Consider the following 26,606-nt stretch of genomic DNA (forward strand, 5'->3'; position numbering starts at 1 on the left):
GTGTGTGTGTGTGTGTGTGTGAGAGAGAGGGAGATAGATTGATAGGGAGAGAGGCAGAGAGAGAGAGAGAGAGAGAGAGAGAGAGAGAGAGAGAGAGAGAGAGAGAGAGAGAGAGAGAGAGAGAGAGAGAGAGAGAGAGAGAGACAGAGACAGACAGAGAGAGAGAGACAGACAGAAACAGAGACAGACAGAGCTGGCAATATTTTCAAATCTACGAACACCAGAAAGATGGACAACAAAAAGTTGATGAGGCTAGGGACCCAAGTGCCATATATCTATTAGATACGTTTCGGTCCTGGGTCTTTAATCATTCCAAATTTTGGAGTGACCAAGGTCCAAGGACCGACTCGCATCCAAGAAAGATGTCCTTACTGTATACTACTGTGTCCTCTCATCTGCACAGTCGTTACCACCAGACCTTCATACGAGACTTGAAGACAATCTGAAAAAGTTGGACCTCTGAAGGAAATTTATCCTTCATGGTAAGTCTGATAGTAATTCTCAAACGTAAGGAACCGTATTAATAAAAAGTCTAATGATTTAGAAAGACAAGTAAGCCAAAAACATTAGGACATATTTAGAAGTTAAGACAGTATGTACAGCCGAAGAGTGAGGTCCCAGGACCGAAACGTTTTCTAATATATCCAAGTGTTTGCTTACGTGTCTTTCTAAGCCAATTATCGGTGTCTATTACCAAGGTTATATAAAAGTCTATCGGGCACTCGAAGGGTCATTAAGGCTACATTTTAACCAGCTCACCACCAGTCAAGATTATTCTAATATCTAAAATGGAAATTGAAGTAATCTTTCAGCATATATATACGCTGAAAAAGATACACCTCACAGTGTATATTGTCTTGCTGCTACCCACAAGAAACCTTCCTTGTAGCTGGGCAGAGTTCTGAGTCATAGAAATAGGACTTGTTTGACCTTTCCTTGGTTCGTACCTAGATGCTTCCCATTCCCCAGGCAATGTATGACCCCCAACGGGTCTAGCGTTTTCCCGTATCAGTAATAACAATGTTGCTGGTTGTTGACTTCCCAAGTGGTTTATTCAAATCATTTGCCCAATAGTTTAATAATAATAATAATAATAATAATAAAAATAAATAAATATTATTATTTTTATATTTCTGCATAAGGAGTCGTGGAATCTCGATCCTCCGTCCGCTAACCGAGGCCCGGTTTCTGATCAGTCAGGCTGTTGGTAAACTAGGAACTAAGATGAAAGCAACATTTTCATAGAATCGTGATTATTATTATTATAATCAAGGGGGAAGCGCTAAACCCGGAGGATTATACAGCGCCTGGGGGGGGGGATGTGGAAGGCATTCAGGCTTAATTCGGGGAACTGGAGCACAGATCCAATTCCCTAAATCAAGAGCCCCTCACCAACATCAAGGAACCTTCCTTGAGGGGCATAGAATCGTGAGAGATTAGAATTCTACGACAGTTGCTTTAAGCGAGGAACTGAAACAATTCCATTAACTGAAATTACTGAAAATATTTCTGAACACAGATGATGAAATTAAAGACAGAAATGTCATTCGTATCACAAGAATGAATGTTATGTTAGGAGGAAGAGGAGGAGGAAGAGTAGGAGGAAGAGAAGGAAGGGGAGAAAGAGGGGGAGGAGTGCTGGAAATTAGTATGGGGAAAGTGGAAATAGACAGGATTAAAACTGAATAGGCAGAAAAGGGGAAGGATAAAATACGAAAACAGTGTGTTTACTGTATTAAAAACCTAAGGTTCCAGATGATTAGAAAATTAACATACATGTTCCCATGTATGAAGGGGGAGAGAACAAAATATTATGGGGAAATATATTTAATGAGTACACCAGGGAGAGTTTTTGATAAAATTATCGAAAACTATGACTGAGTAAGGTGAAGTATACAACACAGTAAGACGGTGAATATAAGTAAGACATTGTATCAAATGTCTGTTTTGAAACACAGTAAACAGTGTAAATGCTTGGAATAGTTAATTAGCTGATAAATTAGACACATGTGCAACTCTTGGGTATCTTTATTGAGGAAACGTTTCGCCACACAGTGACTTCATCAGTCCATCAAGATTGATGGACTGACCACATCGACTCAAGGTTGAGAGACTGATTACCTCATTCTACTCCTGTTCTTCAAGATTCTCCTTTGTATGGACTGATGAAGCCACTGTGTGGCGAAACGTTTCCTCAATAAAGATACCCAAGAGTTGCACATGTGTCTAATTTATCAACATGTCGGTTCTATGAACCATTCATCTACAGTTAATTAGCTGTTGAAAACTCTGACGAGTTCAGAGATGTTAGTGAGGTTTAGGTTCGGGTACGAAGGAGAAACAAAATGATTTACAACTGAATAAAAGAGGTCTTAAACAGGTATGAATGATGTTGAAGTGGTTGTCTTCATTGATTACTTCTCTTTTAACAAAAGTTGTCGCCCCAGAAGACACCGAATCCGATATAAAGTGGGAGTTTTTATAGTTGATATATTGGTGATTGATAAATTCATGAGGAAAGTTACAAAAGTTGATGGAGGAGACTGGAAAGTTAGGCAATAAAAGCAAGTTGAAATGTGTTGAAGAAAGGCCGAGGTGATTCACATAACAGATGAGAGAAAGAAAGTGAAAGCGTTGAGGAATCAGTGGAAGGAAGTTTGCCAATGACTACTATAAAGAAGACTGTCAGATTATAGTGGTCAGTGTGAGGCATGACTGACGAAGACTGTGGAGATGCTGTGTCTGAGGTCAATATATAGTTGACTGATTTACTACGCTGAAAGTCTATCAACTAAACGAGCCTCACTAAGACTGCATGTTACCTATACATCACTCAAGGATACATTATATACTCTGATGTAGGGATTGAAGCAAATTCTTACTATATAAATACCGAAATATACACCCTTTATGTGTATATATATTATTACCCTGTGTATACACATCAGTAGGGACATACTCATCAAAATATACACAAGAAGATGTGTGCTGCGAGAATTATATATGAAAAATATGGTAAGAAAATGAGAGAACAATGTGATGTTATGAACTGTTAAATAATTTATGAAGGAAGACTGGAACAAGATAGAGTAAAAATAAAAGAGGTGTGTATTAGAAACGCTCAAGGGTGGTTGGGAGAGGTGGTGGTTTTGAGAGTTGAGGGCTTGAGCATCGAGCAGGTTTGTGAGCGTATTACAGGAGAGTAGGGGCTAGTGGTGTTTAGAATTTGCCCCAGTGTTAGTGTGTGAACAAGGTGACAGCCACGATGGAATTTAAGGCTATAAGCTAGCCAGACCTCAAAGTTAGGCCGGGGTGTTTTAGTTCTTTGGGTTTTCAATGGATCTTCATGTCTGTGTTCGTCTGGGGAGACAGCCAAGAAGCCTGATTACGGATATCTTGATTACTATACTAGATGTGTTTTGGTCTCTGCGCAGGTGTGTGTGTGTACACACACACACAAGTTAGCCATCATCAGCGGCAGCACTACCAGGGTTAAACCTCTCTCATTAATATAAGTATATCGTCTGAATATCGGAGTAGCGCCACCGGCATGTTCCTTGCAACAATGCGACCAGGCAGCATGTTCCCTGCAACAACGCAACCAGGCAGCGTGTCCCTCTCTGACCCGGGTAAACAGTGTCCCATTACGGGGCCAAGCACTCCGGCTGTCACAGCAAATAGCCCCACACAAGAGCAGCTTGCACAGCAATACTGGCAACCTCTTAGGCATGCGTGTGGCTCTCCTGGAAGCCTCCAGTCTTCTGTTAGCCAATTGTTCGCTTCAAGGAGAAGGGTGACTGGTGCTAGTTAAAGGGACTATCGATCCTCCTGGAAATGGAGCTACCCTCTTCCTTGATTCAAACCTAATTACCTATTACGAGATATCAATACCCCAAGTTTCACACTTTCATGTGTTAACTCAGGGTTCGATACGGCGCCCGCTGTCAGTGGCCCTATAAAACCCAACAACAACATCACAACATCCATTAAATCAGATTCTCGTCACAGTACTATCCTTATGGAACACTTTACCGCCACTAGAAATAAATAACAAAAAGGCACAATACCGTGACTGGAACGATACACAAATAACCCGCACATAAAAGACAGAAGCTTACGACGACGTTTCGGTCCGACTTGGACCATTGACAAAGTGACTTTGTCAATGGTCCAAGTCGGACCGAAACGTCGTCGTAAGCTTCTGTCTTTTATGTGCGGGTTATTTGTGTATGCCACTAGAAATTCCTCACTATTAGTCAAAAACCGGCAATCGGGAGGAAAACTTTATGACTACGTTTCGGCCTGTCCTGCTCCACTGTAAAATCACAAATGGAGCGAGAGAAGTGGACAAGGTTGCAGGATAGAGTGAAACGTGTCCCGTAGCTCGACTGAGGAGAACAGCGGCTGAGGTGATTTGTGTCCCTGGGTGGTTACGAGGCCAGACAATAATTACCCAGTAAAATGAGCCAGTTTGTTGGTGCTCCCTACTTGCAAGCATTTATATAGGCTTTATTTACACGGTTCTTGTCTCCACCCCTGACTGTCATAAACCGTGTCTGTCTACCTTGCTGCTCTATTGAACACATTATAAATATTGTAAACATTGATAATGGAGGTAGGAATATCCGGATACGCAAAAAAATGTCTCTGGTGTTTGCCTTAAATACTCCTACATTATTTATTTATTTTACGTCCAGGTATCACAGGCCTTCCAATTGTACTTACTTTTGTAATAGACCTGCTAGCCTGTATCTTAGTGATGACCAATGAAAACTCAAGAAACATCGTAAATTTATATCTTAAGGGCACATGTTTAACCAGCTTACGTATTGCCTTTGATCTGACAACTGAACCTGCATGAACCTCATCTCCACCTGCCTGATGGGCTCCCAGGGACGCTGTTAACTACATTAAACTAGTTCAATTATCTCCGTTTAACCACTCGGTGGATTATTCAGGAAATAGTGACATCCTAAAATTTGAAAATACGTAAATTCATAACCCACTTTACAACCATTTCCCAGGGCGTTGTATGACCCATGTAAGTTTAGGTGCTGCCCTGTGAATAGTGATTATTATAATAAGGATAATCTAGGGAGCACTGGATCTTCATCCATTTCAGAAACTGAACAAACAGGACGTGTGGGAGTATAGAGACGTGTAATAGTTTGGTTAAGGACATATTATAGACTAATATATTCACGGGGAAGCGCTAAAGCAGTAGAATATAGGGGTCATACAGCGCCTGGAGACTGGGAGGCAGTCAGATAAGGTATGAGGAAGGACACGGAAGCTCTGATTTATCGTGTCAAGAGCCTTTCATTTACCACAAAAACAATTAAGGGAAAGAGATGGTACTGAAATAAAATGTGTAGTGACCACAGCAGATAAGAAACTGTGGGGTGGCCGTTTTAAACACAACAGACTACAACTATTAAGCCATAGGATTTATTAAACGACAAGAACACTTAAGAACCTCTTCACAGAAATAAGTTACTAGAACTCACCCAACACTGCTTCGCCAAGTCTAGCCAGATCATTAAACGCACCGTACTGGGTAAGAAATTGCTCATATTTAGTGCCCGGTAACTTCAAATCATCACGCGTGTACGGACTCCAAAAACAAGAGAAGTCTCTCGTGAAGTCCATTATATCAGACATCAGAAGCGCCTCTACAAGATGGCTGGCACGCTAGTGAAACATTTATCCAAGTTTCTGGTCATGATAAAGCACCGCATACGTGAATTTAACGTCAAAAAGCAAGAAGCTTACTAGTTTTTACATTACTTTTGTGTTCATAAAGGTTCCCACCTTCTTATATCCCCGCTCCGTCCTCAGGTCACAGACAACATGGACCTCCCGTTACCAGCAGCAGGTTTCCTCGATCTGATTGATAGGTAAGACACATATGCAACAGTTAGGTATCTTTATTATGAAACGTTTCGCCTACACAGTAGGCTTCTTCAGTCGAGTACAGAAAAGTTGATAGAAGCAGAAGATACTTGAAGACGATGTAATCAGTCCATCACCCTTAAAGTTTTGAGGTGGTCAGTCCCTCAGTCTGGAGAAGAGCATTGTTCCATAGTATGAAACAATATGGAGATGAAGTGACAGGATGGAGCTTTATATAGCGCCAAGAGGTGAGACGTAGGTCACTAGAAGAGGTAAGAACTCAGATGTTGGGAGGTCAGGTCCCTCTGAGGGACTGACCACCTCAAAACTTTAAGGGTGATGGACTGATTACATCGTCTTCAAGTATCTTCTGCTTCTATCAACTTTTCTGTACTCGACTGAAGAAGCCTACTGTGTAGGCGAAACGTTTCATAATAAAGATACCTAACTGTTGCATATGTGTCTTACCTAACAACCTGTCGGTATTTTATACCATTTTAATGCTCGATCTGATTGAGCTGAGTGACAACTATGTACAGTCTTTTGGGATGGCTATAGGTGCGCCAATCAGTGCTGTCTTGGTTAATCTCTGCATGGAACCATCTGGGGGTCGAGCAAATAAAGTCCATCATCCTAAGGGTGATAACATGGCTACTTTATGTGGATTTAACACGGCCTCTGTACTTTCCAAGGTCAGCTCTGTGGAACAGTCCATTAAATGGAAGAGGAATTTGATGAAAAAGTTTCCTTCATTAATGCCCTACTCCCCAGGGACAACGATATCCTACAAGATTTGTAGAAAATCAACCATCAAAGACGACTTTCTGCATTATTTTCCACACCATGACACAAGAATTAAGAGTGAGCATCGGTTTCAACCATAGATCATGAAGGATTTCCAAGGCTGCTGTTTTCCAAGACAAATGTTCTTACATTTATCATTCCCCAGCTCCAGTTTCCTTCCCACCTTATACATGACAGTGGAAGGAACACTGCGAATTATTCACATAGCCACTCCTAGGAGATTTACAGTATAGTTCTGCCAACATTATCGTAGCCACTACGACTTCCACCCCCATTAAAAACCTAATCAAAAAGAAAACACTAAGAGTCGCCCAGTCAAAATCAGGAGTATACGCAACCCCCTGAGAGGGACGTAAAAAATTGTGTTAGAAGCGTGGATCAACGCGAGAAGAGAGCAGCGGTATGCATGAAGCTGGCATGACCAGAACAATGCCTGCGTCATCCACTGTAATTCTCACAATCACCTCATGAAGTTTAATGAGGCCAGACTTATCATCAGTGATGAGGATACATAAATAACCCGCACACAGGAGAATGAAACTTATGACAACGTCTCTAGGACCATTAACTACCCACACAAGTCGGACCGAAGCGTCATCACACGTTTCATTCTCCTATGTGCGGGTTGTTTGTGTATTGTTCCAGGACATGCTCAGACGGCATTGTCTGGAAAGTACGATGATTGCAACCATCAGCACTGTCCTCTAGAGTCCCTCGAACACGGGCAACTTGATTACTTCGGAAGCTTTGGCTAAATTCATTCTGCCCCTCTAAAACACTGTGATAGGTTTAGTAGTGGCCGTCCTGCCCCTCTGCACCAGTCTTCACCCTCTCTCCAACCCTGTATATATATACCCTGCTTATTCTCATCTTCGTACTACACATGTCCTATATCACACAGAACAGTCACCTTGAGCGGAACATTTAAGCACTGCTGCCTTGGCTTCATGTTTTTGCTAAACAGCATTACTAAGACTTTTTGTTTCCCAGTTGAGCGAGTTCAGCTGGCTAGTTTATTTTAAAGCCTATCGACTGCAATAGGGTCATGAAGACTGCATGCTACTTGGGAACCATCAGTCAAAGATATTTAACCCCTATAAGGATGACAGTAAACTCTCAGTTTATACTCAGTGGTATACGAGTACACATCTTGATAAATATACCCTAGTTTATCTATTTTCGGGAGTCTGACCCTCTCGCTTGTGCACAATGAACATCTCTCACTTTTCCGACCAAGGCATCACTATCTAAATCATCCTGAAGCTCTCTGGTACCATTAAAACACATCCGACCTTTATCGCGTCGTTAACGTTGTCAATTTCGCTATCAGCTTCTTAATCTAAAGTCGTTTATGCCAATTATAAATAACAAGGGGCCCAACCCAGCGGTACACAATGGCTTATCACCGTCATTTCCTAAGCCTGAAACACATACAGAATAACAAGCCTTTATACGGGGAACGTTTGGCTTTAAGGAAGGCCTTTTCATGTCTCCTTAAAACGAAACATTTCCTCAATAAATGCTTGTTTCAGTTTCACGTGGCTTTGTCTTCATTCCTGTCGTTAGCTGATCTTGCAACCAATATCCTAAATTGTATGCCATCTCAGTAGACCAATTTACCGCCATGACGTAACAGAAACGGCCAATGAAACCATGTTATAAATCATTCATGAGTGGAGGGCACGCCAGTGAGAACCCTAAGAAAGGGTACTTACCACGTCGATCAGCTGAGAGAGCTTCAGTTTGATCTTGACAACAAGAGGGTCGGAGACATTGATGACGGGTCGTACCAGCTTGTTGTAGTTGGAGAGCAGGTCGTCGTAGAGCCTCTTGGCGTCCGGGTTCCCACACGCTCCTGAGGGCAAGAACACACTGTGAGATGGAAGCCGGTCAGGGAGAGAAAGACAGAGAGAATTGGTTTCATTTAGTATATATGCATACATCACCAGTGTGCTTGTACCCTGTTCAATATCATATTTACGTTGTGGGAACTAATGCTATTTTTTCTAGTCATATCAGGGATAAATTTCCTACAGTACTGAATTCTGTCAGCCTGAGCTGGGAGACTTCAGTAGGGGAATAAGGATATCGTTAAAGATTCCATTACAAGTAGCTACGAGAGTTTCAAAGGGATTTTTCTAACTGAGCTGGAGTTACTATCGCTTAAGAATAACCATCTTTCAGGATTGCCTATTCCATATACACCAAAAATCGAATTTTTATGATGGTATCTCCGTCCCTACACAGCGGAACAAATATTTTACGAAGGAAAAAGAAAAAGATGGAAGGGCAGAGAAATTTTGACTCTGTAGTGCATCTAAGAATATATACATAGATCGACGCAGAATCTTTGTTGCAATAGTCTTCCGGCATTTTAAAACTACATGGCTAAACAACTCCCACTAAATGTTGGCTGACCCAAGTTGTCCAGGGATAAGGTTTATTACATTGCTAAATTTATGACAGCTCAAGTCACTACGTTAATTTGGTAAACAAAAGCCCGTAGACCATAATTATCACAGTTTGATACAAAACACGACAGTCGGCTGACACACACACCCAAACACAAATACACATATAAATGCACATTCAAACTGAGATACGTACACACACACATACAATTCTACACGCACACATGCCTACACACTCACAACGCACACAGCACGATAGAGTTAGGCAGGGAGGGATGTGGCAGGGAGGGATGTGGCAGGGAGGGATGTGGCAGGGAGGGGTGTGGCAGGGAGGGATGAGGTAGGGAGAAAGGGTGACCAGTCAAGAGGAGAGAGACGGATACTGTCATAAAGGGGACCTCTCAGGCTGGGTACTGATGGCTGCCACGGTCACCCTGGATACAACAACCCTGGTGGCACTGCCTCCCAGGTGCCATACATTTAATTAGTTTTTCTCGAGTGAATGTTGGTAGAAGAGGAGGGCGAGGGATGAGGCACTCTACAGCTGCGCAAGTACAGGTATAGAAGATGAAAGAAGAGAAACAAAGAAGAGAGAGCCTTTGAAGGTGAGAGAGCCAGACGGAAAAGTGCGTGAGGGGAAACAGATAGCAAACTGGGAAAGAGAAAGAGAGAGAGAGAGAGAGAGAGAGACTGAAGGAGGGGAGCGAGAATGAGCTAAGAGATGCAACAGATTATGCAAGATAAAAGAGGGGAATAACATGGAGGAGAGGAAAATGAAAAGCCCAGAGGGAGAGAGAAGGAGCAGCAGCCAGGAGAGAATGTCAACGGAGGAAGGGGAAGGAACTGTTAATGGGGGTGGGAGTGACTTAACAAGGGGAGGCCATGAGAGCGCAAGTTAAAGGGAAACAGGGAAACGGGGTGGCACGAAAGGGGAAGCAAAAAAAAAAAAAAAAAAGTCACCCTCTCTCGGGAGCGAGGAGACAAATACCGTAATTTAAGAAATGCATTTTGTGTTGAGGAAATCTAAAGAAGACGGAAGGAGAGGCGGTCAGCTGGGAGGCAGTAGCCAGGTACGACCTTGACGGGAGGAGACAGTCAGCTGGGAGGCAGCCAGGTACGACCTTGACGGGAGGAGAGACAGTCAGCTGGGAGGCAGTAGCCAGGTACGACCTTGACGGGAGGAGAGACAGTCAGCTGGGAGGCAGTAGCCAGGTACGACCTTGACGGGAGGAGAGACAGTCAGCTGGGAGGCAGTAGCCAGGTACGACCTTGACGGGAGGAGAGACAGTCAGCTGGGAGGCAGTAGCCAGGTACGACCTTGACGGGAGGAGAGACAGTCAGCTGGGAGGCAGTAGGCAGGTACGACCTTGACGGGAGGAGAGACAGTCAGCTGGGAGGCAGTAGCCAGGTACGACCTTGACGGGAGGAGAGACAGTCAGCTGGGAGGCAGTAGCCAGGTACGACCTTGACGGGAGGAGAGACAGTCAGCTGGGAGGCAGTAGGCAGGTACGACCTTGACGGGAGGAGAGACAGTCAGCTGGGAGGCAGTAGCCAGGTACGACATTGACGGGAGGAGAGACAGTCAGCTGGGAGGCAGTAGGCAGGTACGACATTGACGGGAGGAGAGACGGTCAGCTGGGAGGCAGTAGCCAGGTACGACCTTGACGGGAGGAGAGACTATCAGCGAAAAGGTACAAGCCAGGGGACGACCTGTGACCGCAACACATTCCATATAGATGGCGGTGTCAAGAGGAACCACTCTCACTACACTTTGCCTCAGTGCAACACTCTGGCTCTCAGTCTCACTGCGTGTAGAAAGAGGGCAGGAAATTTCCACAGATAGAGGCGAAGTGGACAAGAATGCATACACTTAGCACACTTTTAGTGAAGACGTTTCGGTGATTAAGGTCCCAGGATCAAAACGTCTTCAGCGAAGGTTTGTTTACAATCGTGTCATTACGATTTCGCGAGTCTAAATGCGTTCTTGTCAGTTTCCTATTGTTTTCACCGGTAACAAAGGAAGGCAGTGGCAATAACAACATTGGTCGCAGAGAATCTCTCTAATATATCGTTTCGCCCAAGGTTTGGTGTTATAGGGTAAAACCCAGCCTGGGGCGAAACGAAGATTTTGTCTTGGATTCTATCATTACGTAATTTGCGCCACCATTTAGGCCGCTTTAATGCTTTTGTAATGCTCTTCAACGAAGGAACTGGAGCTGCCATCCCATTTCTCGGATCAAACCTGAGCTTCTCCAGCGTTTCCCCATGAATAAAATAATGAAAATTAAGATTAACTACAGATTATGCAAGACAAACTAAACATTCTATGACGGGTCATGTTTTTTAAACATCCATGTTGAAATTACAAGCTGGATAGAGTCCGCACTCGGTACTTCATTCCTGTAGGAGAATAAAAGTTAGTGCCATAGCTGGGGATACTGTTCTGTTCTGTCGTAGATTCGCCGGTATAATCACCCGGCCAGGGCCTTTTCCCAAAGTTGGCCCTGGCCTTTTCCAAAAAGTGGCCTGGTTTTTTCCAAAAAGTGGCCTGGTTTTTTCCAAAAGGTGGCCCGGCCTTGGCTCCCTGTCGAGGGAGTGTCTCAGACTAATGTCTGCCATGGGAGGAGGTACAAGTACCTCGTCGTCTTCTGGAAGCAGCTGTCCCCAGGCCTAGCTCCCATTCATCTCAGCAGGTAGCCTCTGTGTTGTCTTCCAAGTCCTCGGCTATCTGACCTTTCCATATACTGTCATGCATTATATGGTGAGTGAGTATTCGCCTATTCATACTCACCTACATGTGGTTGCAGGGGTCGATTCATAGCTCCTGGCCCCGCCTCTTTACTGATCTCTACTAGGTCCTCTCTCTCCCTGCTCCATGAGCTTTATCAAACCTCGTCTTAAAAATATGTATGGTTCCTGCCACCATTACGTTACTTGTCAGACTATTCCACTTCCTGACAACACTGATTGAAGAAATACTTCCTAACATCCCTTTGACTCGTCTGAGTCTTCAATTTCCAATTCTGACCCCTTGTTTCTGTGTCTCATTTCTGGAACATTCTGTCTCTATCCATCTTGTCAATTCCTCGTAGTATTTTAGATGTCGTTATCATGTTTCCCTAATCTTCCTGTCCTCCAGTATCGTCACGCCGATTTCCCTTAACCTTTCTTCGTAGGATATTCCCCTTAGCTTTGGGACTAGTCTTGTTGGAAACCTTTGCACTTTCTATAATTTCTTGACGCGCTTGACCAGTTGTGGGTTCCAAACTGGTGCTGCATACTCCAGTATGGTCTGACGTACACGGTATCCAGTCTTGGTCGCACCTGGTATTGAGGCTGAGCTCCCAGCTGCTACATGGCCCTCCTACTGGAGTCGTGACTTAAGGAGAAGAGGGTGGGCCAGGCACCAGCTGTGTACGGCTGGTTAACTAGATCCAGAGGATCAGGATTGGGTTCACCTTCCCCTCGCTTGCCTTTGTATCCCTCTCTCGCAGCGATGTCAACTTACTCGAGATACACTACAGCGAACGTGTCTGGTTTCCCTGCGGACGCTGAATTACTGTGATACACACACACACACACACACACACACACACACACACACACACACACACACACACACACACACACACACACACACACACACACACACACACACCAGCATGGATTCATGGAAGGCAAATCCTGTGTCACAAACCTTCTGGAGTTTTATGATAAAATAACAGAAGTAAGACACGAGAGAGAGGGGTGGGTTGATTGCATCTTCTTGGACTGCAAGAAGGCCTTTGACACAGTTCCTCACAAGAGATTAGTGCAGAAGCTAGAGCATCAGGCGCATATAACAGGAAGGGCACTGCAATGGATCAGAGAATACCTGACAGGGAAACAACAACGAGTCATGGTACGTAATGATGTATCACAGTGGGCACCTGTGACGAGCAGGGTCCCACAGGGGTCGGTCCTAGGACCAGTGCTATTTTTGGTATATGTGAACGACATGATGGAAGGGTTAGACTCAGAAGTGTCCCTGTTTGCAGATGATGTGAAGTTAATGAGGAGAATTAAATCTGATGAGGACCAGGCAGGACTTCAAAGAGACCTGGACAGACTGGACACCTGGTCCAGCAAATGGCTTCTCGAATTTAATCCTGCCAAATGCAAAGTCATGAAGATAGGGGAAGGGCACAGAAGACCACAGACCGAGTATAGGCTAGGTGGCCAAAGACTGCAAACCTCACTCAAGGAGAAAGATCTTGGGGTGAGTATAACACCGAGCATGTCTCCGGAAGCACACATCAACCAGATAACTGCTGCAGCATATGGGCGCCTGGCAAACCTGAGAACAGCATTCCGATACCTTAGTAAGGAATCGTTCAAGACACTGTACACCGTGTATGTCAGGCCCATACTGGAGTATGCAGCACCTGTTTGGAACCCGCACTTGATAAAGCACGTCAAGAAACTAGAGAAAGTACAAAGGTTTGCGACAAGGTTAGTTCCAGAGCTAAGGGGAATGTCCTATGAAGAAAGATTAAGGGGAATCGGCCTGACGACACTGGAGGACAGGAGGGTCAGGGGAGACATGATAACGACATATAAAATACTGTGTGGAATAGACAAGGTGGACAAAGACAGGATGTTCCAGGGAGGGGACACAGAAACAAGAGGCCACAATTGGAAGTTGAAGACACAAATGAGTCAGAGAGATATTAGGAAGTATTTCTTCAGTCATAGAGTTGTCAGGCAGTGGAATAACCTAGAAAATGACGTAGTGGAGGCAGGAACCATACACAGTTTTAAGACGAGGTTTGATAAAGCTCATGGAGCGGGGAGAGAGAGAGGGCCCAGTAGCAACCGGTGAAGAGGCGGGGCCAGGAGCTAAGACTCGACCCCTGCTACCACAAATAGGTGAAATAGGTGAGTACACACACACACACACACACACACACACACACACACACACACACACACAGAAGTTCCCAGTATGTGACATGGTAATATACGACTTTAATGATGCAAGAGACTCCTGTACAAAAAATGGTGTACCTACCGAGATAGGTTTTCCCGGTTGAAAAAGATACGTGAGTAAACACGATATATTTATTGAAAAACGTTTCGGTCCTGGGACTTTGATCACAATGTGACCTGAAAAATGCCATATGATCAAGGTTCCAGAACTTGAAAAACGTTTTCTAACAAATTTGTCTAAGCTTTTGCTCACATGTCTTAAACCAATCTATCTGTATTAATTATCAAGGTTTATGGGTAGTAAGTTGTCCTACACTGCATAGCTGAGAGGGTAAGTGAAGGCTATATAGAAGTTATTTCTTTCTTATTTTATATATAGTTATCACGTTATTTGTAGGGTTTTCTCCACTCTGCGTACGTGGTAAGATTTATCATTCTATTCTCAGGGTAGTTCCCCCCCGTCCCCACTTAGTTCCCAGGACAGGGTTTCCTCACTCTCTTCCAGGGACAGGGTTCCTCCAGTCTTCTTACATTGTATGGTAGGACTTTCCCAATCTACTTCTGGGGTAGGGCTCCCCAGTGGCAGGGTTCTCCCCAGCTAAGTTCACATCCACTGGCAGTGCTTTGCAACAAATGCCACAAAGATGTTGTTCTCTATTTACCTTTCACGCGCATCCGGTTTCAATTTCATTCCACATATCTATTATTTACATTAATTTCAACCCCCCTTGCGTGTTCATTTTGAAGGATCAGTTTCGAAAATAACAAAAGCTCTATGAATAATGTTTCTATGTCGTAATTCTATGCAGTTTCTCCGTCAAATCTATACACCTTTTGAAAGATGAGAATCACAGTACTGTAGCTGGAACGTTTGACCACTCCTGACCTCATTTGTCCAAGTACTCTTCACATACCTGGAAGGCATTCCGAGGGTCAACGCTCCCGCGGCCCGGTCCACGACCAGACATTGCGGTGGATCAGGGGCTGATCAACCAGGCTGTTTCCGCCGGTCGCACGCAAAGCAACATACGAACCACAGACCGACCGGTCAGAAACTGACATTAGTTCACTCTTGCACGACTCGGTGTTTCTCTCCGTCCTGATTTTATAATAATAAAAGTTATTTGAAGACTGATATCACATTATATATATATATATATATATATATATATATATATATATATATATATATATATATATATATATATATATATATATATTATTCTTTTTTTTTTCCTTTATGAATCATTTTTTTTTTTTCAGTTTTTCTTTATTCCTGAGAAAAAACATACTGAAAGTCAAACTAATTAAGACACTTGTTTTAACAGATAAAACAGTTTAAGACACTCGTGGATAACTTGAGGTTTCCTCGCGTACTTTTGAGATTTGAGATCAACTTCTGATGACGTTCTTAGAGGTCGAAATATACGTTCTTTTTAACTTTTGTCTCCACATGGGTTAAATTCTCCCATTGGCAAGTGTTAATTGTGCTCTGATACACCAATATCGATTTCTTTTAGGGCATTTAAGAGCTGGGGATTTTCTGGCCAGTGTGTGTGTGTGTGTGTGTGTGTGTGTGTGTGTGTGTGTTTAGATACAATCAGTAAACTGTAACACTGATCATTGTTTATGCTGTATCGTCCAGCTGGGTTTTCACCAGGATTTTCTTTAGGACTGATGCTACCTGACCGCTCAAAACGATGGGCTGGCACTTTTGATGGAATTTATCGTAAATTTATTTGTAAAATAACTAGATGTGTTTCCGTCGCTGCGTGATGAATGAAAGGCATTCATATAAGCACAAATCCTCCTACTTCAATGTAAGCTAAAGGAATAGTACAGAGTGCGACGTAAGTTTCTACTGTTGTTATATGTGAGTAGTGAAAATACAAAGTCATCGAATAAAAACTAATCCAATTACTTTAGTCAAAATGGCAAATCAGCCCCAACGCTGCTTAAAACCAGGTCTGATATTTCATTAAGATACACTATCTTTGAAGGTTTGAAGTCGCTCTAAAGAAGCATTCTCTAGATATAACACACAGACCCATATCCCAACACACACTAACACTAAAGTTTGATGCCGCTTGGACGTTGCATTATCAAGTTCTCAGCGATGGAAGTTTGAAGCCGAGCTGATTAACCATTTACAAATTATCTCTTCAACAACCAGAATTTCAATTTCATCATTTTCAACAAAAAATAAATTCCTTCTTTAAATTAGTCTCATTAACTTTCCCTCAAGTTTGAAGCTTATCAGACGAGTCGTTCTCAAGCTAGAGCGAAAACCACGAAGGATGAAAACAGAGAATTTCAGTATTTGTTCCGGTTAGATACCCATGAAATATAAGAACTAACTAAACTTATCAAACTTAAAAACGCCATTAAAAAAAAATCTCCGTATTCGATATTTCTCAAGTCTCTCATCAGGAGTTTTTACAAGAAGCTGGAATTTGCGAACCTCATACGAGGTCATAACGGTAATAAAGAGATGCAGCTAAAGTAACATTTTGTGGCAACGTTTCGCTCTCCAGGACGTATCACACAACTTTCCCAGAGCGAAACGTACCTACAAAAAGTCACATTAGTCTCACATGTGTCCTTTCACCCAATATTGTCGGTAATTCTGTAAACATTTAAAAATAACCAGCAATAATATCGTACTGGAAAGTAAATAAATGAAATGTTCCTTGAATATTCTAAGTACATTTGTTCCCGATTTCAACAGTAACAGCCTGGTTGATCAGGGCCTGATCCACCACGAGGCCTGGTCACAGCCCGGGCCACGGGGGCATTGACCCCCAGGAACCCTCTCCAGGAATACCCCGGGTATCCAGTCAACAGATTATAATATACAACGGATAATATACCATTTACCAAACACTCCTACGAGGCAGCAGACAAGACTATCCGAAGCTTTCTCTAAGCTGTTTAAACTTTCTCTAAGCTGTTTAAACTTTCTCTAAGCAGTTTAAACTTTCTCTAAGCTGTTTAAACTTTCTGTAAGCTGTTTAAACTTTCTCTAAGCAGTTTAAACTTTCTCTAAGCTGTTTAAACTTTCTCTAAGCTGTTTAAACTTTCTCTAAGCTGTTTAAACTTTCTCTAAGCTGTTTAAACTTTCTCTAAGCTGTTTAAACTTTCTCTAAGCAGTTTAAACTTTCTCTAAGCAGTTTAAACTTTCTCTAAGCAGTTTAAACTTTCTCTAAGCAGTTTAAACTTTCTCTAAGCAGTTTAAACTTTCTCTAAGCAGTTTAAACTTTCTCTAAGCAGTTTAAACTTTCTCTAAGCTGTTTAAACTTTCTCTAAGCTGTTTAAACTTTCTCTAAGCTGTTTAAACTTTCTCTAAGCTGTTTAAACTTTCTCTAAGCAGTTTAAACTTTCTGAAGCAGTTTAAACTTTCTGAAGCTGTTTAAACTTTCTGAAGCAGTTTAAATTTTCTGAAGCTGTTTAAACTTTCTGAAGCAGTTTAAACTTTCTGAAGCAGTTTAAACTTTCTGAAGCTGTTTAAACTTTCTGAAGCAGTTTAAACTTTCTGAAGCAGTTTAAACTTTCTGAAGCAGTTTAAACTTTCTGAAGCAGTTTAAACTTTCTGAAGCAGTTTAAACTTTCTGAAGCAGTTTAAACTTTCTGAAGCAGTTTAAACTTTCTGAAGCAGTTTAAACTTTCTGAAGCAGTTTAAACTTTCTGAAGCTGTTTAAACTTTCTGAAGCAGTTTAAACTTTCTGAAGCAGTTTAAACTTTCTGAAGCTGTTTAAACTTTCTGAAGCAGTTTAAATTTTCTGAAGCTGTTTAAACTTTCTGAAGCAATTTAAACTTTCTGAAGCAGTTTAAACTTTCTGAAGCAGTTTAAACTTTCTGAAGCAGTTTAAACTTTCTCTAAGCTGTTTAAACTTTCTCTAAGCAGTTTAAACTTTCTGAAGCAGTTTAAACTTTCTGAAGCAGTTTAAACTTTCTCTAAGCAGTTTAAACTTTCTGAAGCAGTTTAAACTTTCTGAAGCAGTTTAAACTTTCTGAAGCAGTTTGAACTTTCTGAAGCAGTTTAAACTTTCTGAAGCAGTTTAAACTTTCTCTAAGCTGTTTAAACTTTCTCTAAGCAGTTTAAACTTTCTGAAGCAGTTTAAACTTTCTGAAGCAGTTTAAACTTTCTCTAAGCTGTTTAAACTTTCTCTAAGCAGTTTAAACTTTCTGAAGCAGTTTAAACTTTCTGAAGCAGTTTAAACTTTCTCTAAGCTGTTTAAACTTTCTCTAAGCAGTTTAAACTTTCTGAAGCTGTTTAAACTTTCTGAAGCAGTTTAAACTTTCTGAAGCAGTTTAAACTTTCTGAAGCTGTTTAAACTTTCTGAAGCAGTTTAAACTTTCTGAAGCAGTTTAAACTTTCTGAAGCTGTTTAAACTTTCTGAAGCAGTTTAAATTTTCTGAAGCAGTTTAAACTTTCTGAAGCAGTTTAAACTTTCTGAAGCTGTTTAAACTTTCTGAAGCAGTTTAAACTTTCTGAAGCAGTTTAAACTTTCTGAAGCAGTTTAAACTTTCTGAAGCAGTTTAAATTTTCTGAAGCAGTTTAAACTTTCTGAAGCAGTTTAAACTTTCTGAAGCTGTTTAAACTTTCTGAAGCAGTTTAAACTTTCTGAAGCAGTTTAAACTTTCTGAAGCAGTTTAAACTTTCTCTAAGCTGTTTAAACTTTCTCTAAGCAGTTTAAACTTTCTGAAGCAGTTTAAACTTTCTGAAGCAGTTTAAACTTTCTCTAAGCAGTTTAAACTTTCTGAAGCAGTTTAAACTTTCTGAAGCAGTTTGAACTTTCTGAAGCAGTTTAAACTTTCTGAAGCAGTTTAAACTTTCTCTAAGCTGTTTAAACTTTCTCTAAGCAGTTTAAACTTTCTGAAGCAGTTTAAACTTTCTGAAGCAGTTTAAACTTTCTCTAAGCAGTTTAAACTTTCTGAAGCAGTTTAAACTTTCTGAAGCAGTTTAAACTTTCTGAAGCAGTTTAAACTTTCTCTAAGCAGTTTAAACTTTCTGAAGCAGTTTAAACTTTCTGAAGCAGTTTAAACTTTCTGAAGCTGTTTAAACTTTCTGAAGCAGTTTAAACTTTCTGAAGCAGTTTAAACTTTCTGAAGCTGTTTGAACTTTCTGAAGCAGTTTAAACTTTCTGAAGCAGTTTAAACTTTCTGAAGCAGTTTAAACTTTCTCTAAGCTGTTTAAACTTTCTCTAAGCAGTTTAAACTTTCTGAAGCAGTTTAAACTTTCTGAAGCAGTTTAAACTTTCTGAAGCAGTTTAAACTTTCTGAAGCAGTTTGAACTTTCTGAAGCAGTTTAAACTTTCTGAAGCAGTTTAAACTTTCTGAAGCAGTTTAAATTTTCTGAAGCAGTTTAAACTTTCTGAAGCTGTTTAAACTTTCTGAAGCAGTTTAAACTTTCTGAAGCAGTTTAAACTTTCTGAAGCTGTTTAAACTTTCTGAAGCAGTTTAAACTTCCTGAAGCTGTTTAAACTTTCTGAAGCAGTTTAAACTTTCTGAAGCAGTTTAAACTTTCTGAAGCAGTTTAAACTTTCTGAAGCAGTTTAAATTTTCTGAAGCAGTTTAAACTTCCTGAAGCAGTTTAAACTTTCTCTAAGCAGTTTAAACTTTCTGAAGCAGTTTAAACTTTCTGAAGCAGTTTAAATTTTCTGAAGCAGTTTAAACTTTCTGAAGCAGTTTAAACTTTCTGAAGCAGTTTAAACTTTCTCTAAGCTGTTTAAACTTTCTCTAAGCAGTTTAAACTTTCTGAAGCAGTTTGAACGAGGTACTGACAAATGATCACGTGACAACCAGCATTTCGATATATATTTTTTAATAAAACTGTTAAATTTTCACCTATACAATCCACGATCAATACAAAAACAAATATTTTTATTAAAAATACGGTAACTTTAAGGTTTGAAGCCGATCGGAAGCATTCTAAATTGAATGGAAACTAATTTCTCCCAAAATTGAGACTCACTTAGCGTAAAGTTACCTTAAATTTTTCCTTGGGCAGCGCAAGCCATCGCTGAAAGTTTGAAGCCGAGCAGAAGATGCATTCTTCTGATCGCTTTCCACGTTAACTCATTATGGAAATTAATAAATTTACAGACTTAAAGGGCACCATTATATTCCTAAAATGTATCAGAGTTAAAAAAATTGAAGCCAGGAAGAAATGTTATCAGTATTCTTACTTATAATGTTATTACGGTATTTAATATTAAAATTTAGAAGTGGAGGTGTGGGGGGAAGTGTGGAGGTGTGGGGGAAAGTGTGGAGGTGTGGGGGGAAGTGTGGAGGTGTGGGGGAAAGTGTGGAGGTGTGGGGGGAAGTGTGGAGGTGTGGGGGGAAGTGTGGAGGTGTGGGGGGAAGTGTGGAGGTGTGGGGGAAGTGTGGAGGTGTGGGAGGAAGTGTGGAGGTGTGGGGGAAGTGTGGAGGTGTGGGGGAAAGTGTGGAGGTGTGGGGGGAAGTGTGGAGGTGTGGGGGGAAGTGTGGAGGTGTGGGGGAAAGTGTGGAGGTGTGGGGGAAAGTGTGGAGGTGTGGGGGAAAGTGTGGAGGTGTGAGAGGAAGTGTGGAGGTGTGGGAGGAAGTGTGGAGGTGTGGGAGGAAGTGTGGAGGTGTGGGAGGAAGTGTGGAGGTGTGGGAGGAAGTGTGGAGGTGTGGGAGGAAGTGTGGAGGTGTGGGGGGAAGTGTGGAGGTGTGGGAGGAAGTGTGGAGGTGTGGGAGGAAGTGTGGAGGTGTGGGAGGAAGTGTGGAGGTGTGGGAGGAAGTGTGGAGGTGTGGGAGGAAGTGTGGAGGTGTGGGAGGAAGTGTGGAGGTGTGGGGGGAAGTGTGGAGGTGTGGGAGGAAGTGTGGAGGTGTGGGAGGAAGTGTGGAGGTGTGGGGGGAAGTGTGGAGGTGTGGGAGGAAGTGTGGAGGTGTGGGAGGAAGTGTGGAGGTGTGGGAGGAAGTGTGGAGGTGTGGGAGGAAGTGTGGAGGTGTGGGAGGAAGTGTGGAGGTGTGGGGGGAAGTGTGGAGGTGTGGGGGGAAGTGTGGAGGTGTGGGAGGAAGTGTGGAGGTGTGGGAGGAAGTGTGGAGGTGTGGGAGGAAGTGTGGAGGTGTGGGAGGAAGTGTGGAGGTGTGGGGGGAAGTGTGGAGGTGTGGGGGGAAGTGTGGAGGTGTGGGAGGAAGTGTGGAGGTGTGGGAGGAAGTGTGGAGGTGTGGGAGGAAGTGTGGAGGTGTGGGAGGAAGTGTGGAGGTGTGGGGGGAAGTGTGGAGGTGTGGGGGGAAGTGTGGAGGTGTGGGAGGAAGTGTGGAGGTGTGGGAGGAAGTGTGGAGGTGTGGGAGGAAGTGTGGAGGTGTGGGAGGAAGTGTGGAGGTGTGGGGGGAAGTGTGAAGGTGTGGGAGGAAGTGTGGAGGTGTGGGAGGAAGTGTGGAGGTGTGGGAGGAAGTGTGGAGGTGTGGGAGGAAGTGTGGAGGTGTGGGGGGAAGGGTGGAGGTGTGGGAGGAAGTGTGGAGGTGTGGGAGGAAGTGTGGAGGTGTGGGGGGAAGTGTGGTGGTGTGGGAGGAAGTGTGGAGGTGTGGGAGGAAGTGTGGAGGTGTGGGGGGAAGTGTGGAGGTGTGGGGGGAAGTGTGGAGGTGTGGGGGAAGTGTGGAGGTGTGGGAGGAAGTGTGGAGGTGTGGGGGGAAGTGTGGAGGTGTGGGGGGAAGTGTGGAGGTGTGGGGGAAGTGTGGAGGTGTGGGCGGACGTGTGGAGGTGTGGGAGGAAGTGTGGAGGTGTGGGGGGAAGTGTGGAGGTGTGGGAGGAAGTGTGGAGGTGTGGGAGGAAGTGTGGAGGTGTGGAAGTGTGGAGGTGTGGGAGGAAGTGTGGAGGTGTGGGAGGAAGTGTGGAGGTGTGGAAGTGTGGAGGTGTGGGAGGAAGTGTGGAGGTGTGGGAGGAAGTGTGGAGGTGTGGGGGGAAGTGTGGAGGTGTGGAAGTGTGGTGTGGAAGTGTGGCGGTGTGGGAGGAAGTGTGGGAGGAAGTGTGGAGGTGTGGGAGGAAGTGTGGTGTGGGAGGAAGTGTGGAGGTGTGGGAGGGAGTGTGGAGGTGTGGGAGGAAGTGTGGAGGTGTGGGGGGAAGTGTGGAGGTGTGGGGGAAGTGTGGAGGTGTGGGAGGAAGTGTGGAGGTGTGGAAGTGTGGGAGGAAGTGTGGAGGTGTGGGAGGAAGTGTGGAGGTGTGGGAGGAAGTGTGGAGGTGTGGAAGTGTGGAGGTGTGGGAAAAAGTGTAGAGGTGTGGGAGGAAGTGTGGAGGTGTGGGAGGAAGTGTGGAGATGTGGAAGTGTGGAGGTGTGGGAAAAAGTGTAGAGGTGTGGGAGGAAGTTTGGAGATGTGAGAGGAAGTGTGGTGTGGAAGGATGTGTGACGCTGGAGGATGTGTGGTAATGCTGACGGATGTGATGCTGAAGGATGTGTGGTGATGCTGAAGGATGTGTGGTGATGCTGAAGGATGTGTGGTGATGCTGAAGGATGTGTGGTGATGCTGCATAAATCATCACAAGGAAAACAATCCTGTTAAAAATCTCAGGATCTCAGTCCTTCATTATAGGAAATTAGATAATTTGGATTTTGTCCCCACTAAACATAAACAAAATTCTACGAAAATGAAGTAAATTGCTTACCGTTTTTGAGTTGGCTTTTTTTTAATCATGGCTGAAAACTCAATACAAATTTTATATTAATTTCAAATATATATATATATATATATATATATATATATATATATATATATATATATATATATATATATATATATATATATATATATATATATATATTAAACTATGGGATGGCTATATAGTGTAGAAATAAGATTCTTGTTATTGAGAGAGAGTGAGAGTGAGAGTGAGAGTGAGAGAGAGAGAGAGAGAGAGAGAGAGAGAGAGAGAGAGAGAGAGAGAGAGAGAGAGAGAGAGAGAGAGAGAGCTTGCATGGGTTGAAGAAAACATGAAAGGCCTCACCTTCCTCAGGACAGAGTGCCAACAACATGGCCGCCGCTACCGCCAGGAACCTGGACATCCTGAGGCACACCTTGGCCCTCTTCACTCTGTGGCACGTCCGCATCTTGGCCAATCTGGGGCAACTGATCTCACAGGCACTGGTCTTAGTGGCCCCTGATCACAGGGCCAGGCAAGTCACCTGGTCAAGACACCACCTGATAAGGACGCAATCTAACCTGATTAGATGGTTTCCAATTATTTTTCAATTGATTTTTCTCTTTGCATGCACTTTTTTCTAGATAATTTTCACTACTGTCACCTGTTTCACTTCCACTTACGGCCGGATGTTTCACTTCCACATATGGCTGGATGTTTCACTTTCACATATGGCCGGATGTTCGTTCAATATTGAAAAGACGAGGCTTGGATAAGAAACCTGTGAATGTATGTATGGGCAGTTACCTCCGGATCAGATACTGCTGCTGCCACTTGGCCTGCCACTGGGCCTGCCACTTGGCCTGGCCCTGGCACTGGGCCTGGCACTCGGCCTGGCACTGGGTCTGGCGCGGCACGATGCAGACGCGACCCACTGGTCTCCTACAAGCCCACACAACCTCCATGCTCCTTTCTCAAGCCTGTTTCTCCCTCCATTCTCTTGTATATCAACCTCATGTAGTTTCACTTTTTTCTGTTTCCTTAACACTCAGTCATTACACAAAATATTCCACTTCGGATACGTAGAAAAATGAAGAGCCGGATAAGAACACCTGAAATCATTCATCAAATATGTAAGCCCGAAGTAAACAAACATATGAAAAGAAATACGTAACAGCACGCAGACTTAAGTAAAAAGTTGAGTCTGAGGGCACTTATGAGGGAAGATACACGATACAGAACAATTTTTTATTTAAAAAAACTTCCCACTCTGAGTAAAGCTATACACTGAACTCTATGCAGAGTAAAACAGTGTCCAAATAAAATTTTCTCATGCAACGAGTATCATTTCTTCATCACTGTCGTCAGTACGCCATTTGGATCAAAAAGGGCACTTATAAAGGCAGAGATATTACTCCATCTAGGAGGACATAGGACCCTCATGTTTCTTTCTGGACCCAGTCGTAGGGTCTTTCAAGATTCTCAACTCCAAAGAGTCCATGAATGTTCCCAGAGGCTCATCATCTCTTCAGAGCCTCAGAACCTCCCAAAGCCCCATCAACAGCTTCAACATCTCCCCAGAGATTCAGTGATTTTTCTTAGGGACCCAGAGTTTTTTCTCCATGGAAATAGCATCCTTGTATGTCTTTGCCGTCTCAAGTAGGACCACAATATTTCTGACGTTTCAGCATCACCCACAGAGCCCAGTATTATGCTTCATAGATTCGATTGTTGCCCTAGGTCTCGGAAGGTCCCCCAGGGTCACGGTCTCTCTTCTAGAGCTAATCTTTCCTCAGGCTTTTCCCTTCTTCCCTTTCTCCCATCAAGGCCAAAATACAGATCCATTTGTTTAAATTATTTATTACACAGAGTAGGGTAGATCACACTGCTATTGTAACTGAAAGTTCTTAAATAAAAAAAAATTCCAGCCTTAAGAATCATGTATTGTTTCCCATTGTTTCTGCATATTTCATTGTATGTTACCGTATTTTATGATGCTCTAAGCCGGTGTAGGTCATTCAGCTAAAAGAGTGGTAGAGTCTAGGAATGACTGCAGGATGATTTGAAACTCACTGAGTTGAGGTTACGAGATCTATAACAACTGATTAACTGGGTACAAGGACTCGACTGTTCAGAAGATCGTTGAGGTTGCATGTCACCTGTTCATCACCAGTCAAGAATACATTAGTCCTTGAAATAGAGACTAAAATAAACTCTCATGGTATACGAGAGAAAGACTCCACTCGAGGTACATATCACGCGTCTACATCAACACCCAGCTCCTGCATCTTCACACTAACGTGACTGATGACCCGCCAGGTTGACACGCTTCCCGCTGAGTAATGGACCACTTTAGTGCAGGATATTCCTTGTAATGGGAAGCGGGGATGAGCAGAAGAGGAAAGGGGGTGTGGAAGAGGGAGCGTGAAGAGTAGAGAGAGGGAAGCATGAAGAGGTTAAGGTGAAGTTGAGAGGGATCTCGTATAGCAGAATAGAACAAAATAATATGTTATACTGATATAAGGAGTGACTGTACTTATTAGAATATTAAGGTTTAAAGCGATCCTAAGGTTTATATAACTTCAGGAGAGAGAGATGTAACAGTTCTGGCACGAATCATTCTGGAGTGAACAGTTCTGGAATGCACAGTTCTGTGGTGCACATTGTGAGGAGCAGACATTTGGAACTCACAACCCCAATGTGCCATGCAAGACCCGACTGAATAGTTAAGTCTCGCGTGAGAGTCGAGGCTTTGTCGTGTGAAGAGAAGCCGCCATTACTGTTCCAGGTTGCACTTGTTGAAATAGAAAAGCATATCTCAGCAGCATATATACACCGCGAGGTGCATATCTTTCAGTGTATATACACTGAAAGCTTACTTTAATTACTGTTTCAGGGATTGAAATATTCTTGATGGGTGGTGAACAGGTGACGTACAGTGTCAGTGGTCCAACGAACAGTCGATAGATTTCCAGTCCAATTAACCAAACAAAAGTATACCTTACAATGTTGTACAATACTGTACAATTATAATTACTATTATATTAATAGGGAAGAGCTTAGTCTGTTTGCGTCATACAGTACCTGGGGAATGGGAGGCAATAGGCTTCAATCTTAGGTAGGAAATGGTAGCTGACAACTCCTTGGATCAAGAGCTTTTCACCAGTTTCATGACAATCCACACTGAAGGAAACACAATGCACTGGAACTACAATTTTCTACCTTTCAGACAAAACGATCTGGAGGCAACACAATTTTCTGGGGAAAGGCTCTTGATCCAAGGAATTGTAACCGTCCTTCTCCTTGGATCCAACCTGATTGCTTCCCATTTCCCAGCGCTTTGCCACCATTACGGGTTTAATGCCTCTTATGGAAATATTCTCTAGTAATTATTGAATAACACTAATTGAAGAATTTTCCTAACAATCTCACCTGAAGTATCTTAACTGACTTCTCCCAATTTGTCACTGTAAACTATGAAATGGTTCACAAGCTGTCCAAGACTGTTCAAACTGAGAGGAAGGTGACAGTAACTTAAGTAACTGTGCATTACAATAATGGTGTACAGAAGAGCATTTCCGAATGCACAACACGTCGAACCTTGAAGTGGATGGGTTACAGCAGCAGAAGACCAGCTAAGAACAGGAACACCAAAACTAGGCAACTGAAGATTGGAAAAGCGTCACCTGGTCTGACGAATCGCGATTTCTGCTGCGACATGCAGATGGTAGGGTTAGAAACTGGCGTCAACCTTTGGGATGGACTGGAACGGGAAATTAGCAGCATGAATATGCAGCCGATAAATCTGTAGTAACTACGTGACGCTCTTATGTAAACATGAACCAAAATAACTAAGGATTTTCAGCACCTTGTTCAATCCATATCACGAAGAATTTAAGCTGTTCTGAGGCAAAGGGAAGCCCTACCCA

General features: G+C 43.0%; 1 protein-coding gene across 2 annotated transcripts in view; it reads right to left on the bottom strand.

Moving 5' to 3' along the window:
- Nucleotides 1-23,783, bottom strand: part of LOC128692869 (acetylcholine receptor subunit alpha-like) — a 440,278-nt gene extending 416,495 nt beyond the window's left edge. For both annotated transcript variants that reach the window (XM_070092139.1, XM_070092138.1), the window contains exons 1-2: nt 23,044-23,783; nt 8,412-8,551 (exon numbers count right to left, since the gene is read on the bottom strand). In XM_070092139.1, coding sequence (XP_069948240.1) covers nt 8,412-8,551; nt 23,044-23,146 — 243 coding nt within the window. In that variant the 5' untranslated portion in view covers nt 23,147-23,783. The remainder of the gene's footprint in view (nt 1-8,411; nt 8,552-23,043) is intronic.
- Between the last annotated feature and the right edge of the window lie 2,823 nt (nt 23,784-26,606).

This window comes from Cherax quadricarinatus, chromosome 38 (genome assembly GCF_038502225.1).
Source record: "Cherax quadricarinatus isolate ZL_2023a chromosome 38, ASM3850222v1, whole genome shotgun sequence".
Taxonomy (NCBI): Eukaryota; Metazoa; Arthropoda; class Malacostraca; order Decapoda; family Parastacidae; genus Cherax; species Cherax quadricarinatus.